The sequence below is a fragment of the Macaca nemestrina genome, chromosome 7 (assembly GCF_043159975.1).
Source record: "Macaca nemestrina isolate mMacNem1 chromosome 7, mMacNem.hap1, whole genome shotgun sequence".
Classification (NCBI taxonomy): Eukaryota; Metazoa; Chordata; class Mammalia; order Primates; family Cercopithecidae; genus Macaca; species Macaca nemestrina.
Genome location: NC_092131.1, coordinates 177,904,133 through 177,918,863, shown reverse-complemented (window position 1 = coordinate 177,918,863; position 14,731 = coordinate 177,904,133). Strand labels below are relative to the sequence as shown.

At 48.7% G+C, this 14,731-nt stretch overlaps 1 protein-coding gene across 1 annotated transcript in view; it reads left to right on the top strand.

The window, feature by feature from the left end:
- LOC105497431 (HECT and RLD domain containing E3 ubiquitin protein ligase 2) overlaps nt 1–14,731 on the top strand; it is a 222,446-nt gene that overhangs the window by 121,695 nt on the left and 86,020 nt on the right. The window contains exons 45-50 of the mRNA XM_071067311.1: nt 4,635–4,777; nt 8,728–8,995; nt 9,096–9,232; nt 10,122–10,220; nt 13,545–13,713; nt 13,811–13,936. Coding sequence (XP_070923412.1) covers nt 4,635–4,777; nt 8,728–8,995; nt 9,096–9,232; nt 10,122–10,220; nt 13,545–13,713; nt 13,811–13,936 — 942 coding nt within the window. The remainder of the gene's footprint in view (nt 1–4,634; nt 4,778–8,727; nt 8,996–9,095; nt 9,233–10,121; nt 10,221–13,544; nt 13,714–13,810; nt 13,937–14,731) is intronic.

The window sequence follows — 14,731 nt, the reverse complement described above, 5'->3', positions numbered from 1 at the left end:
CCCCCAGTTATACCAGAATTCACTAATGCTTAAGGCCCTTCTATAAAATGGTGTAGTATATGCATATAACCTATGCACATTCTCCCAAATACTTTAAAAATATAAGTGATATGTAGGCCGGGTGTGGTGGCTCACACCTGTAATCCCAGCACTTTGGGAGGCTGAGGTGGGTGGATCACAAGGTCAGGAGATCAAGACCATCCTGGCTAACACAGTGAAACTCCATCCCTACTGAAAATACAAAAAATTAGCTGGGTGTGGCGGCGGGCGCCTGTAGTCCCAGCTACTCGGGAGTCTTGAGGCAGGAGAATGACCTGAACCTGGGAGGCGGAGCTTGCAGTGAGCAGAGATTGCGCCACTGCACTCCAGCCTGGGTGACAGAGCGAGACTCTGTCTCAATAAATAAGTAAACAAATAAATAAATAAAATGATATGTAAATAGTTGTTAACTATTTTTTAAAAAAAATTTGTATTTTTAAGAATTGTTTTACTTATTTCTGAATATTTTTGATCTGTGGTTTGTTGAATCTTTGGATGAAGAACCCATGGCTATTGAGGGCTAGCTGTATATGTTTAGTGCCATGGAAACATGAAAATGATAAGTAAACAGAAAAGCACATTGCTATGTGTATCCGTTTATAGATATGCCATAGTTCATCTGTTTAGCAAAATAGTGACACAGTAATCTTTGGTGGAATTTAGCTGTCTTTGTTTTCTTTATATTTCTCTATATTTAGTTTTCTAGAATGAGCTTGTGTCACTTTTAATAGAAAAAAACAAACGTTTTTTGATCACCTACTATTGAAAGACATTATGCTAAGTGTTTTGGGGAGAAGTTCTTTTCTGTGATCATTGCTCTCTGGAGTTTGGATGAGGAGAGGAAGCGAATGCAGATAGCTCTGTCTGTCCGCGGGGCCCAGGGCGGTGAGGTGTGAGCGGTTCCACAGGCCTCCGTCTGTCCGCGGGGGCGGTGAGGTGTGAGCGGTTCCACAGGCCTGTCTGTCCGCGGAGGCGGTGAGGTGTGAGCGGTTCCACAGGCCTGTCTGTCCGCGGAGGCGGTGAGGTGTGAGCGGTTCTACAGGCCTCCGTCTGTCCGCGGGGCCGGGGCGGTGAGGTGGGAGCGGTTCCACAGGCCTCCGTCTGTCCGCGGAGGCGGTGAGGTGTGAGCGGTTCTACAGGCCTCCGTCTGTCCGCGGGGCCGGGGCGGTGAGGTGGGAGCGGTTCCACAGGCCTGTCTGTCCGCGGGGCCGGGGCGGTGAGGTGTGAGCGGTTCCACAGGCCTCTGTCTGTCCGCGGGGCCGGGGCGGTGAGGTGTGAGCGGTTCTACAGGCCTCCGTCTGTCCGCGGGGCCGGGGCGGTGAGGTGTGAGCGGTTCCACAGGCCTCCGTCTGTCCGCGGGGCCGGGGCGGTGAGGTGTGAGCGGTTCCACAGGCCTCCATCTGTCCGCGGGGGCGGTGAGGTGTGAGTGGTTCCACAGGCCTCCGTCTGTCCGCGGGGCCGGGGCGGTGAGGTGTGAGCGGTTCTACAGGCCTCCGTCTGTCCGCGGGGCCGGGGCGGTGAGGTGTGAGCGGTTCCACAGGCCTCCGTCTGTCCGCGGGGCCGGGGCGGTGAGGTGTGAGCGGTTCCACAGGCCTCCATCTGTCCGCGGGGGCGGTGAGGTGTGAGTGGTTCCACAGGCCTCCGTCTGTCCGCGGGGCCGGGGCGGTGAGGTGTGAGCGGTTCCACAGGCCTCCATCTGTCCGCGGGGGCGGTGAGGTGTGAGTGGTTCCACAGGCCTCCGTCTGTCCGCGGGGCCGGGGCGGTGAGGTGTGAGCGGTTCCACAGGCCTCCATCTGTCCGCGGGGGCGGTGAGGTGTGAGTGGTTCCACAGGCCTCTGTCTGTCCGCGGGGCCGGGGACAGTGAGGTGTGAGCGGTTCCACAGGCCTGTCTGTCCGCAAGGCCCGGAGCGGTGAGGTGTGAGCGGTTCCACAGGCCTGTCTGTCCGCGGGGCCGGGGCGGTGAGGTGCGAGCGGTTCCACAGGCCTCCGTCTGTCCGCAGGGCCGGGGCGGTGAGGTGTGGGTGGTTCCACAGGCCTCTGTCTGTCCGCGGGGGCGGTGAGGTGTGAGCGGTTCCACCGGCCTCTGTCTGTCCGCGGGGGCGGTGAGGTGTGAGCGGTTCCACAGGCCTCTGTCTGTCCGCGGGGCCGGGGCGGTGAGGTGTGTGAGTGATTCCACAGGCCTCTGGAGCCAGTGGCAGATGAGCACTGCACAGGCAGCCTTTGAAGGCTGTGGCGGACACATGCCGGCAGACAAGCCTCTGCTGGTGGTGGAGCCAGGAGCAACAGGAGTAAAAGTGGCGAGTCTTTGGAAGCGTGTTGAGCAGCTCTGCTTTGCGTGGAGCCCAGGGTTTGTTGATAAGTGGTGGGGCTGAAACTAGACGGGTGGTTGACATCCTGTTACAGAGTACCTTGGAGACCAGGGTGAAACTTGAGGCCCACTTGGAAAGCTGTGGTAGGGGCCACATGGTAAGCGTTGACCTTCGGGTGATACAGCTGCTAGTAAGGTATAGGAGTATCTGAAACGGGAGATGACAGAGATGGAGATTTGCTCCTGTGTCAGGTGATGAGGGGGAAGGCATGAAAACGGAAAGAAGATTCTGGTGGAAGGAGGGTGCCATCCACTGTGATGGTGTAGTCTTGGAGATGACAACTTTGTGGGGAACCAGCAAAAAGTGGAAGATGCCTGCTCTTTCAAGCTTGAGTTGAGGGGAGAATAGTGAGTAGTGCGTTTGAAAAAAATAAGCAAGTCGAGTCGAATGTGGAGTTTGTGGGTTTGTTTCTTAATCTTAAGAGGAGAGGATGCTATGAAATTAATTTTAAACCTGCTGAGGGTGAAAGAAAGCGATTGAAAGCATAGAATCAATCAATAGCAGAGGTTGTAGGGAACGTGAAGATTTCCCAGTTGTAGAGACTGAGAGATTGGAGCCCGGGAATTGGATTGGCTGTTCTGTTCTGTGCTCAGCCCAGGGAGCAGTTACCGCAGACCTGAATCAGGATTATCAAGGCTGCTTTGGGCCGAGCAGGGACTCCGGACAGAGCTAGACTGACAAAACTGCTGTGCACCTGTTTCTGTACATTTTTATGGGAACACAGGCACACCACTTGTTCACACATCATCTCTGGCTGCTTTTGCTCTACAGTGGCAGAGCTGAATAGTTGGGACAGAAACTGTACAGCCCATCGGCCTAAACTATTTACTCTCTGGCCCTTTAAGAGAAAGATTTCCAGCCCCTGGTCTAGTTAGCCGAAATTGTCACTGAAGAAAACCGGTACATGCAAATGCTGTGAGTGCCTTGATGAGTACCTAGATTGTGTGCAGTGGGCTTCAGGGCAGTGAATCTCCCTAGGGCTGTGTCAAACAGAGTCCTAAAGGCTGCACCTAAAGCTACTCATAACAGACAAAGAGCCATCTCCCTGAGCACATAACACATTTGGAATTGGGGTCACTTAATGATCTCAACAAGGCTTAGCTAAAAAAGCTACAGCTAGAAATATGCACGTGGGATGTGTCTGTGTCGGGGTTTGAAGCTGTGAGTGAACATGAAAGAGTGTGTAGGCCAGGCATAGTGGCTCACTCCTATAATCCCAACACTTTGAGAGGCCAAGGCGGGCGGATCACCTGAGGTCAGGAGTTTGAGACCAGCCTGGCCAACATGGTGAAACCCCATCTGTACTAAAAATAGAAAAATTAGCCTGGCGTGGTGGTGTGTGCCTGTATTCCCAGCTACCGGGAAGGCTGATGCAGGAGAATTGCTTCAGCCAGGAGGCAGAGGTTGCAGTGAGCTGAGATTGTGCCACTGCACTCCAGCCTGGGCAACAGAGTGAGACTCCATCTCAAGAAAAAGAGAAAGAATCAGACCAAGTGCAGAAATCTGGAAAGGAGCATTTGTTGGCTCTAAGAGACAGATGCCCTGATGAAGGACAGACAGAGACCAAAAGCAGGCAGTGAAAGTGGTTTAGAGTCTAGTTCTTTTTTTTTTTTTGAGTTGGAGTTTCCCTCTGTTGCCAGGCTGGAGTGCAGTGGCGTGATCTCGGCTCACTGCAACCTCCAACTCCCTGGTTCAAGCAATTCTCCTGCCTCAGCCTTGCCAGTAGCTGGGATTACAGGCACGCAGCACCACGCCCAGCTAATATTTGTTTTTTTGAGATGGAGTCTCACTTTATTGGCCAGGCTGGAGTGCAGTGGCGTGATCTCAGCTCACTGCAAGCCCCACCTCCCGGGTTCACGCCATTCTCCTGCCTCAGCCTCCCGAGTAGCTGGGACTACAGGTGCCCGCCACCACACCTGGCTAATTTTTTGTATTTTTAGTAGAGACGGGGTTTCACCGTGTTAGCCAGGATGGTCTCAATCTCCTGGACCTCGTGATCCGCCTGCCTCGGCCTCCCAAAGTACTGGGATTACAGGTGTGAGCCACCGCGCCCGGCCTAGAGTCTGATTTTTGTTTGATGTCTGAACCTTGAAGATTTTGGTTTTCTATCACATAATGAGGCAGAAGTCATACCTGATTTAACATGCTCAATGCATTTCCTTTAACAGTAAAGTGGTGTTCGCAGTTGAAAATAGAATCTTACACATGTTTTGTTTTTAAATTCAGATGATGGAGCAGTGGCATCACCTGACCTTGGGGACATGTCTCCTGAAGGGCCACAGCCCCCCATGATCCTCTTGCAGCAGCTGCTGGCCTCGGCCACCCAGCCGTCTCCTGTGAAGGCCATATTTGATAAACAGGAACTTGAGGTACAGCCAGGCAGCCTTGACAGTTTTTAATCCACAGTACTAAATTGTGAACAATTTTTTTCTAGATGTATACTTTCTTAAGGATCTATTCTGAATTTTAAATGATAGTATGCAAATAATTCTAATGATGCATTAGGTTTTAACCATGTTTGTGCATAGTCTGCAGAAAATTATAATACTAAAGACGGAGAGGGTTGAAGTTTAACCTTATTTTGGATTTGTGTAAATCATTAAAAAATGTTAACTAGATGCAGCATGGGTTAAATGCTCACATCTTCATGAAGGGATCTTTTTCCAGGAAGTAGAGTTATTCAAAGAGGCTCATCAGGACTCTGGCACCCACTTGTTTGTTTCATTCACTCAGGAGCCTCTTTGGGTGTGCTCTGGTGCCGCCAGCCTCTCAGCTCTCCCCATGCTGTGGAGCAGGTGAGGGCAGCGGTGAGGCGCACTGTCAGGGCTATAGGCTGTTCCCGCAGAAGAGGCCACGTGATTGAGTGTAAGAGGAATGGGAGCTTTCATGGCTGGCAACATAGAGGATTAGAGATGTTCCTGCTGTGTAATATATTAAAAATCTGGGTAAAATATCAAAGACAAAAATAAAACTGTCAGTATTCAGTTTGGCAGTCAGAAATTACCCTAACAGAAACCCTCAGCGAGCAGGGCCCTTCTCGAAGCAAGGGTCCAGGTGAGGCAGCCTCTGCCTTGGGCAGGTGGGAGCCCTCCCCCAGTCCTAGAATGAGCTGGAAAGATGGTGGGGGGTGCAAAGGGAGAAAGCAAGAGACGAGTGTGGGCAGGAAGGGAGGAGGTTGGCCGTGAGCTCTTCCGAACTCCAGCTTCTTCTCAGGTCTGGGAACCTCTGAGGTGAAGGTTCATTTCAGAGGGCCTGGTTGTGTTTCCAGCCTCCCTGGCAGAGATAAAGAGAAGACTTTATCTCAACTTGCTGAGCAAGTTGAGAGCGCGTGGGGTGGTGCACAGCCTGCAGTCATGCTGGGAGATGCCGAATGTTAACACCTAGAAGGCCACGTAGAGTTGTCTTTCAGGAATTGCAAAGGACTGTTGTACCAAAAAGAGACCTTCCGCTGTTTTGTCTCCATGGATTCCGATGGAAAGTCGTTGTTCTTATCTCTTCTTTTGTATGAAATGTCTTTTTTCTCTGGTTGCTTTTCGTATTTTCTGTTATCTTTGGTTTTCTGCAGTTTCACTGAGCTGGGCTCATGTATGCCACGGTGGCCCACCCCACCCATCCCACCATCCTCCTTGAAATTTGCTTAAGCTGCTTGCATCTTTGGCTTGATTTTTGTTCCCTTACCAAATTTGGAAACTTTTGACTATTGTTTTTTCCCCTATCTTGCTCCTTTTGTTCTTTTCTGGAAATACTCTTATACATCTGTTACACTGTTAGTGAGTTCCTTTTAGGATTTTAATAGAAAGTCTTTTTTCTCATTGTTAGTAGCTTGGTTAGTTTCTCTTGATCTGTTTGAAAGGTCAAGATGCTTTGCTTTGTTGGGCCTAATCTGTTAAGTCCATCCAAGAAATACTTTATTTTATATTTCTCACATCTCTTATTTCCATTTGGCTCTCATTTAATAGTTTTATATCTCTTCTGATAGTTCTATCGTCATCCCTTAAGTCTATCCTTTTTTTTATTAGACGGAGTCTTGCTCTGTCACCAGGCTGGAGTGCATTGGCATGATCTCGGCTCACTGCAACCTCTGACTTCTGGGTTCAAGTGATTCTCCTGCCTCAGCCTCCCGAGTAGCTGGGACTACAGGTGCCCGCTACCACGCCCGGCTAATTTTTGTATATTTAGTAGAGCTAGGGTTTCACCATGTTAGCCAGGCTGGTCTTGAACTCCTGACCTCGTGATCCACCCACCTTGGCCTCCCAAAGTGCTGGGATTACAGGTGTGAGCCACCACACCTGGCCAAATCTGTCTTTTACTATACTTTTTTTTTTTTTTTTTTTGAGACAGAGTCTTGCTCTGTTGCCCAGGCTGGAGTGCAGTGGCCAGATCTCTGCTCACTGCAAGCTCCGCCTCCCAGGTTCACGCCATTCTCCTGCCTCAGCCTCCCGAGTAGCTGAGACTACAGGTACCTGCCACCTCGCCCGGCTAGTTTTTTGTATTTTTTTTTAGTAGAGATGGGGTTTCACCGTGTTAGCCAGGATGGTCTCGATCTCCTGACCTCGTGATCCGCCCGTCTTGGCCGCCCAAAATGCTGGGATTACAGGCTTGAGCCACCGTGCTCGGCCTACTATACATTTTAAAACATATGATAGTTATGTTGAATTTCTTGTTTGCTAATTCTAATGTCTGCCCACCAGTTGGTGTGCTGCTCTTTGCAGTTTTTTTTTTTCCTTGATTATAGTCAGTTTTTGGTGGTGGTTCTTCACATATGTGAGAATTTTGATTTCATTCTGGACTCTTTGGACATTACATTGTATTGACTCTGAGTTCCTCCTCTGGAGAACGGGGAGTTTTCTTCTCATAGGCAGTTCAGTACCTGGCACTCCTTGATCCTGAGGTGGCTTGGTGCTAGGGTTTCTGATAATTTTTTATATGCCCTTAGCCCTGGTTGTGAATCCTTAATTCTCAAGGATTTAGAATCTCTTCTGGGCTTCACTGGAAGCTCTGACATTCTCCTCCCTACCTCTAGTTGGTTGAGCTTGAGCCTCAGGTGCTGTCCTGGCCCTGGGCAGCTGGGGAGCCCCTGCAACCTTCCAGCAGTCCCTTTGTGTGGAGCCAGGCTCTTCAGAGGTGCTTCAGCTGAGATTCAGCTGTAGATAAGTGGGTAGTTCGCCCGAACATTTCGTGGTTTTCCCTCTGCGGTTTCTTTCTCAGGCAGGCTTTCCCTCGCATTCTGGTTGCTCTGGCAGGCGGGACCCCAGCCCCTGCAGTGCAGGAAGGTGCACTGTCTGTGGTTAAACGTGCATCTTGCCTGCAGGCTTCTCTGCGTCACGGGTTGTGCTCATTTCATTGCTGATTGCTTCAGCTATTCTCCGGTGCCCTCAAGCAGTTTTATAGAATATTTTATCCAGAGTTCATGATTATTATCAGCCAAGGGTTGGTCCAGTGCACCCTAACTCCCCGTTATCAGAACCAGAACTCTTGGCTCAATCTGGCTCTGAATTTTAAACTTTTAGCATGAAAACTATCACTTCCAAATTACCCAGACTTCACTGCAGAACCCTAGTCTTTGATACTTCTGAGCACTGGGGGATTCCACAGTGTCCTCGGTTTCTTCCTGATTCCTTCCTCACATGGTCAGTTTAACAAAATAGCAAGTCAGTGCTATGAGAGCAGCTCGGGAGGGGACTAGAGAGTTGCAGACAGATGAGGGCAGTGCTGTTTGCGTTGTCGGTGGGGAGTTCCCAGCTGCAGAGACGCAGTTTAGATGTTCACTGTTTCATTGCAGTATGTTTCCCAACTAATACTCTTTTATTTCTCTTATTTTGTAATACCTTGTTTAACCTCACTGTGGTTATTTAACCCTTGAATAGTTGGGGGTTGGTTTAATGGTACATGAGAGTCCTGTGTCATTTCTGGCCTGTCTAAAACACAGGTGCCTGTGGTCACCACCGTGCCCAGTTAAGGCGGGGGGAATGCCTTTCTCCCTGCTCCCACCTCAAGCCCCTGTGACTGCTCGCTTAGGGCTGTGATGACATTTTCCTTAATGGACATTGATACTTGGCTAATTTAGTAGGCTCTCTGTCTGCTGAAACAGGAAAGTTATTTTACCACCAAGTATTTTCTCTGCATTAAACTGCGAAACTTGGCTTTGTCATTTTCTAACATGTTTTAGGAACTCACTGAAAAACGCACATGTGAATGTGGGCTTTCTAGACTTGCATACCGCAGTTCACAATAGAAGGCCATCACCCCCGTGTTCCTAGACTGTGTAAGCTAGCCGAGGGCACTTCCCAAACCTCCCAGGACCCTCTTGTCTGCCTAGGCTGCTGCACTGGCCGTGTGCCAGTGCTTGGCTGTGGAGTCCACTCACCCTTCGAGCCCAGGATTTGACGACTGCAGCTCCAGTGAGGCCACCACGCCTGTTGCCGTACAGCACATCCGCCCGGCCAGAGTGAAGAGGCGCAAGCAGTCTCCCGTTCCCGCCCTGCCCATTGTGGTGCAGCTCATGGAGATGGGATTTCCCAGAAGGAACATCGAGTTTGCGCTGAAGTCTCTCACCGGTGCTTCCGGGAATGCATCCGGCTTGCCTGGTACTTCATTTTCCTGGCCTCTGCTTGCGTGTGTGTGGGTTCCCGCTTCAGGGCTGTTGGTTCACAGTAGCCTGTGGTGGGCTGTGTGTGCTTCTCTTAGGTGTGGAAGCCTTGGTCGGGTGGCTGCTGGACCACTCCGACGTCCAGGTCACGGAGCTCTCGGATGCAGACACAGTGTCCGACGAGTATTCTGATGAGGAGGTGGTGGAGGACATGGACGATGCTGCCTACTCCATGGTCAGTGCCTCCTGTGTGACCGCCTGCACCTGGGCCGCTGTCTGTCTCGCGCTCTGACAATCTTACACCTTGGCTTTCTCTGTCTCTTGAAAGAACTAGCTGTACCTACTGTGGACTGTTTCATAAAACCAACTTATGGTATTGCCGGGCACAGGACAAAGCTGTGTTTCACTCTTGAAGACGTGATTGGGTTTCTATATCATAATTACTTTTAGCTTTAGAACAGACCCTTGTTCAAACATCTAATGATCTTCAGTAGCCATTAGAAGATATTTTATTAAAATACCATGTTTTGACACATCAGTTTCTGACTCCAGTAAATTGTTCATAGGATTAATTTGGAAGTGCCTTGGAAATTTTGTATACTTGTAGCTTTTGAGATCCATTTCTGCCTACTATGCTACTGCTATTAGTCTTTTTTTTTTTTTTTTTTTTTTTTTTTTTTTTTTGAGATGGAGTCTTGCTCTGTCACCCAGGCTGGAGTCCAGTGGCCAGATCTCGGCTCACTGCAAGCTCCGCCTCCCGGGTTCACGCCATTCTCTTGCCTCAGCCTCCCAAGTAGCTGGGACTACAGGTGCCTGCCACCTCGCCCGGCTAGTTTTTTGTATTTTTTTTAACAGAGACGGGGTTTCACCGTGTTTGCCAGGATGGTCTCGATCCCCTGACCTCGTGATCCGCACGTCTCAGCCTCCCAAAGTGCTGGGATTACAGGCTTGAGCCACCGCGCCCGGCCTATTAGTCTTTTTTAAATGAAGATCTTTATAGGGAAAATAAGGGATTTCATCCTCTACTTTTTAATATTTTAGATTTCACAGACTTATTTCTTTTTGAGTAGGTTTATCGAGTTGTCCTTTTTTTTTTTTTCTTTGAATGTATTTATCTCTTGTAGTCTACTGGTGCTGTTGTGACGGAGAGCCAGACCTACAAAAAACGAGCTGATTTCTTGAGTAATGATGATTATGCTGTATATGTGAGAGAGAATATTCAGGTGAGTAATCGTCTTAAGCTGGAGCCTCGATCTGTTTTTCATTCAGCAGATATTTGAGTATGTCCTATATGCCAAACATCAGTGGACAGAGGTCCCTGCCCTCAGGGAACTTGCTTTCTGGTGCTAGAAGACATACCTCACCAGTGAGCTCATGACAGGCTAGAAGGTGCTGTGTACCCTGGAATGAGAAAGAGCAGACCACAGTAAAGGGGTGGGAGTGGGGGCACATTGCAGGGATGGGGGGCTACAATGAGAAAGTGAGATGGGTGCAAAGCCTGCAGGGTGTGAAGGGTGGCTCAGCAGGACGGGCGGCACCCAGACAGAGGCTGCTGTGGCTGCCCCAGAGTAGTCAGAGGACAGAGGGGCGGATGATGGGCTTGGGGGAAGCCAGAGAGCACAAGTGGCCTGTCCATGGTGGACATGGCGCAGAGATGGCAGTTTTCTGCTAGCCCCGCTTGTGACACTTCCTACATACCTTTCCTTGTTTTTCTTATGTAATTCTCATTGCCATCAAACTTTAAAAATCTAATTATGTTTTATATAGTCCTTTATCTACTTTAAATCATTTCTTGTCCTAATTCTCTTGTTTTAGTATGTTTTAGAGAAAATCCCCCAAATCATCTCATTTCACCTGTATATATGTCAGTATGTATCCCTAATGAAGAATCTTTTTTTTTTTTTTTTTTTTTTTTTTTTTTTTTTTTGAGACGGAGTCTCGCTCTGTCGCCCAGCCCAGGCTGGAGTGCAGTGGCGCGATCTCGGCTCACTGCAAGCTCCGCCTCCCGGGTTCACGCCATTCTCCTGCCTCAGCCTCCCGAGTAGCTGGGACTACAGGCGCCCACAACCGCGCCCGGCTAATTTTTTGTATTTTTAGTAGAGACGGGGTTTCACCGTGGTCTCGATCTCCTGACCTTGTGATCCGCCCGCCTCGGCCTCCCAAAGTGCTGGGATTACAGGCGTGAGCCACCGCGCCCGGCCAAGAATCTTAACATGATGACATTTCTGTTTACCAACATTACCTAACAAAAGAAATAATACTTCCTTAATATCATCTCATACCTAATGCTTGCTTGTAGTTTTCCAGTTTTCTCAGAAATGGCTTTAATGGTTAGTTTTTGAACTTGGATACAGCCAAGATTGTATGCCTTATCTACATTTGGTTGGTGGATCTTTGAAGTCTATTTCATCCTAGAGTGGTTCCCCCTTGTCTTACCTCAGTCTACTGTAACACAGTACCATAGACTGGCGGCTTCAACAGCGGATACTTATTTTTCATGGTTCTGGAGGCTGGAAATCCAAGATCAAGGTGCCAGCTTGGCTGGTTTCTGGTGATGGCCCTCTTCCTGGCTTGTAGGTGGCTACCTTTTTTTTGTTTTTTTTTGAGATGGAGTCTTGCTCTGTCGCCCAGGCTAGAGTGCAGTGGTGCGATCTCCACTCACTGCAACCTCCGCCTCCTGGGTTCACGCCATTCTCCTGCCTCAGCCTCCCGAGTAGCACGCCCGGCTAATTTTTTTGTATTTTTAGAAGAGAAGGGATTTCACCATGTTAGCCAGGATGGTTTTGATCTCCTGACCTTGTGATCCACTTGGTCAGGTGACTGCCTTCTTGCTGTGTCCTCCTGTGGATGTGGGGCTGGGGATGTGGGGAGCTGGAGCTAACAGGGGAGGACTGGTGTCTGTTGTTTTTTTTTTTTGAAATGAAGTATTGCTCTTGTTGCCAAGGCTGGAGCACAGTGACACGATCTTGGCTCACTGCAACCTCTGCCTCCTGGGTTCAAGCGATTCTCCTGCCTCAGCCTCCCGGGTAGCTGAGATTACAGACATGTACCACCACGCCTGGTTAATTTTATATTTTTAGTAGAGACGAGGTTTCTCCATGTTGGTCAGGCTGGTCTCAAACTCCTGACCTCAGGTTATCTGCCCGCCTTGGCCTCCCAAAGTGCTGGGATTACAGGCGTGAGCCACTGCGCCCGGCCTGGAGTCTCTTACAAAGACCCTAATCCTGTTGGGTCAGATCCCCACTCTTAGGACCTGATTTTACCTTAATGACCTCCTTAGAGGCCCTGTCTCCTAATACAGCTACATTAGGAGTTGGGACTTCATGAATTTTGCGGGGGACGCAAACATTCATTTCATAGTAACCCTCCTTCTCCCTTCCTCTCCTTTCATGCTGTTTATTTGTGGGTGAAACTATGTCTTCCGAATGTCTTATAGTCTGGATTGGGTGGGGGCTTCCTTGTGGTGGTGGCTAACATCTTCTTCTCTCCCTGTTTCTCCAATACAATAGGAGTTAGGGTTGAAGGGTGGTTGGACCAGGCTGAATCTCAGGCAGGAAGCTTCATAGGCATGTACTCCCTCCTGCCCCTTCTCAACAGGCAAACAGGTTTGGGTGGGTGAGGTCTTGTCAGCCTGCTCCTTCCTTGATGACATTCTGTATTAATTGTCCATCTCATAGCTCCAGTAGGCATTAGTGTCATCACCTAGACCTATCATTAGGGGCTGCACCATAGTGATTTTCTAACTTCATCTTTTCTGAGTTCGTTAACTGGAATTCTCTTCTGGGAAAAAAAGCTTTGTTATTAATCTTGGTTACTCTTGATAATACAGGGAGACTTTATCAGTTTTCAGAATGATGCATTGGTGTTCTGCTATGTATAAAGATGACCAGCAAGGTTTGTTTTCCTTATTATCATGATGACCAATCCATTGGCTTTTAGGGAGTGATGTTTCCACTGTTACGTTTTTGATGATCAGAGGATGCTTTTGAGTGAACCTGGTAATCTTTGAAAGCTCTCTTGCTGTATGACACAAGTTGATCCAGGCTCTTCCTATATATTTCCTGCCTGAGACACAAAGCCAGCCAGTTTTTAAAAGAGTTTCTGTTCACTTTAGCATTAAATAATACTTAAAACGCACTCTGGGTGCTAGATGAAATTCTTCTTTTTTTGGAGCTGGAATCTCACTTTGTCACTCAGGCTGGAGTACAGTGGTGTGCTCTTGGCTCATTGTAACCTCCACCTTCCAAGCTCAAGCAATCCTCTCAACTCAGTCTTCCAAGTAGCTAGGACCACAGGCATGCGCCACCACGCCCGGCTAATTTTTGTAGTTTTGGTGGAGATGGCGTTTCACCATGTTGCCCAGGTTTGTCTCAAACTCCTGAGCTCAAGCGATCCTCCTGCCTCAGCCTCCCAAAGTGCTAGGATTACAGATGTGAGTCACCGTGCCCAATCAAAATTGTGTATTAATAATAGAGTAATACCACTTATCATGACTCATTTCACCTGTGTACAGATGGACTGGATGTCCAATTTCATTTTAATTCTAGGTGGGAATGATGGTTAGATGCTGCCGAGCGTATGAAGAAGTATGTGAAGGCGATGTTGGCAAAGTCATCAAGCTGGACAGAGATGGATTGCATGATCTCAATGTGCAGTGTGACTGGCAGCAGAAAGGGGGTACTTACTGGGTTAGGTACATTCATGTGGAACTTATAGGTGAGCACATTCTTTGTTCAGTACTTTTGCTTTTTCTTAGAGACAGAAGTCCCATAAATGAATGCTGATTATAATGATTTGTTACTGAAATCTGTAGGCTATCCTCCACCAAGTTCTTCTTCTCACATCAAGATTGGCGATAAAGTGCGGGTCAAAGCCTCTGTTGCCACACCGAAATACAAGTGGGGATCTGTGACTCATCAGAGTGTGGGGGTTGTGAAAGGTAATATTATCTGGGTAATAAAATTCCTGATGTTAACTTTTCATTAACGCATGTGTACTCTGTATTTGTTTTTGTTTAAGCACACAAAAAAGAAAACAAGTGTGAAGAAAGAGATAGAGTGTTTTTGTTTGTCAGTGCCTTCTGCCAAAGGCTACAGAGGAACTCACCTGCAGTGAAACAGTCAGATTTATTAATGTTAACTCATTGTAGTGCAGGAGAACACACACCTTGGGGAGTGGGTGTCTCCATCAGAGGGAGTAAGCGAGGACTAGTGAAGTTGATGTTGGGTATTTGGGGGAGGGGTTGAAGAAGCAGGGGTAATTCTAAGACAGGGCGTCTTAATAAATTTACCTAGCAGGCAGAAAGAATGGAGCCATGCTAAAGTCATGATTGGTAAGGAAGCAGTCATTCATATCACCAGATAGGGGACTGTGTGGTGGTTTGTGGTTGTTTGTGGTTTGGATTAGAATCAACTTTAATCATACACGGTTAAGGAGGGGTTTTGGTTGTGCCTTGATCCATCAGTCACAGAGTGGCCTTATCTGATGCTGGTGTTCTGTAAACCTGTCCTGTCAGTTGTTTGTGAAATGGCCTAACGCTGACATTAACAGGCCAGCTCCTGACTGTCAGGACTGCTTTTCCTTTCTCCCCCACTGACCAGGCTGGAGTGCAGTGGGGCCATCTCGGCTCACTGCAACCTCCGCCCCCGGGTTTAAGCAATTCTCCGGTCTCAGGCTCCAGAGTAGCTGGGATTACAGGTGCCCACCACCATGCCTGGCTAATTTTTATATTTTT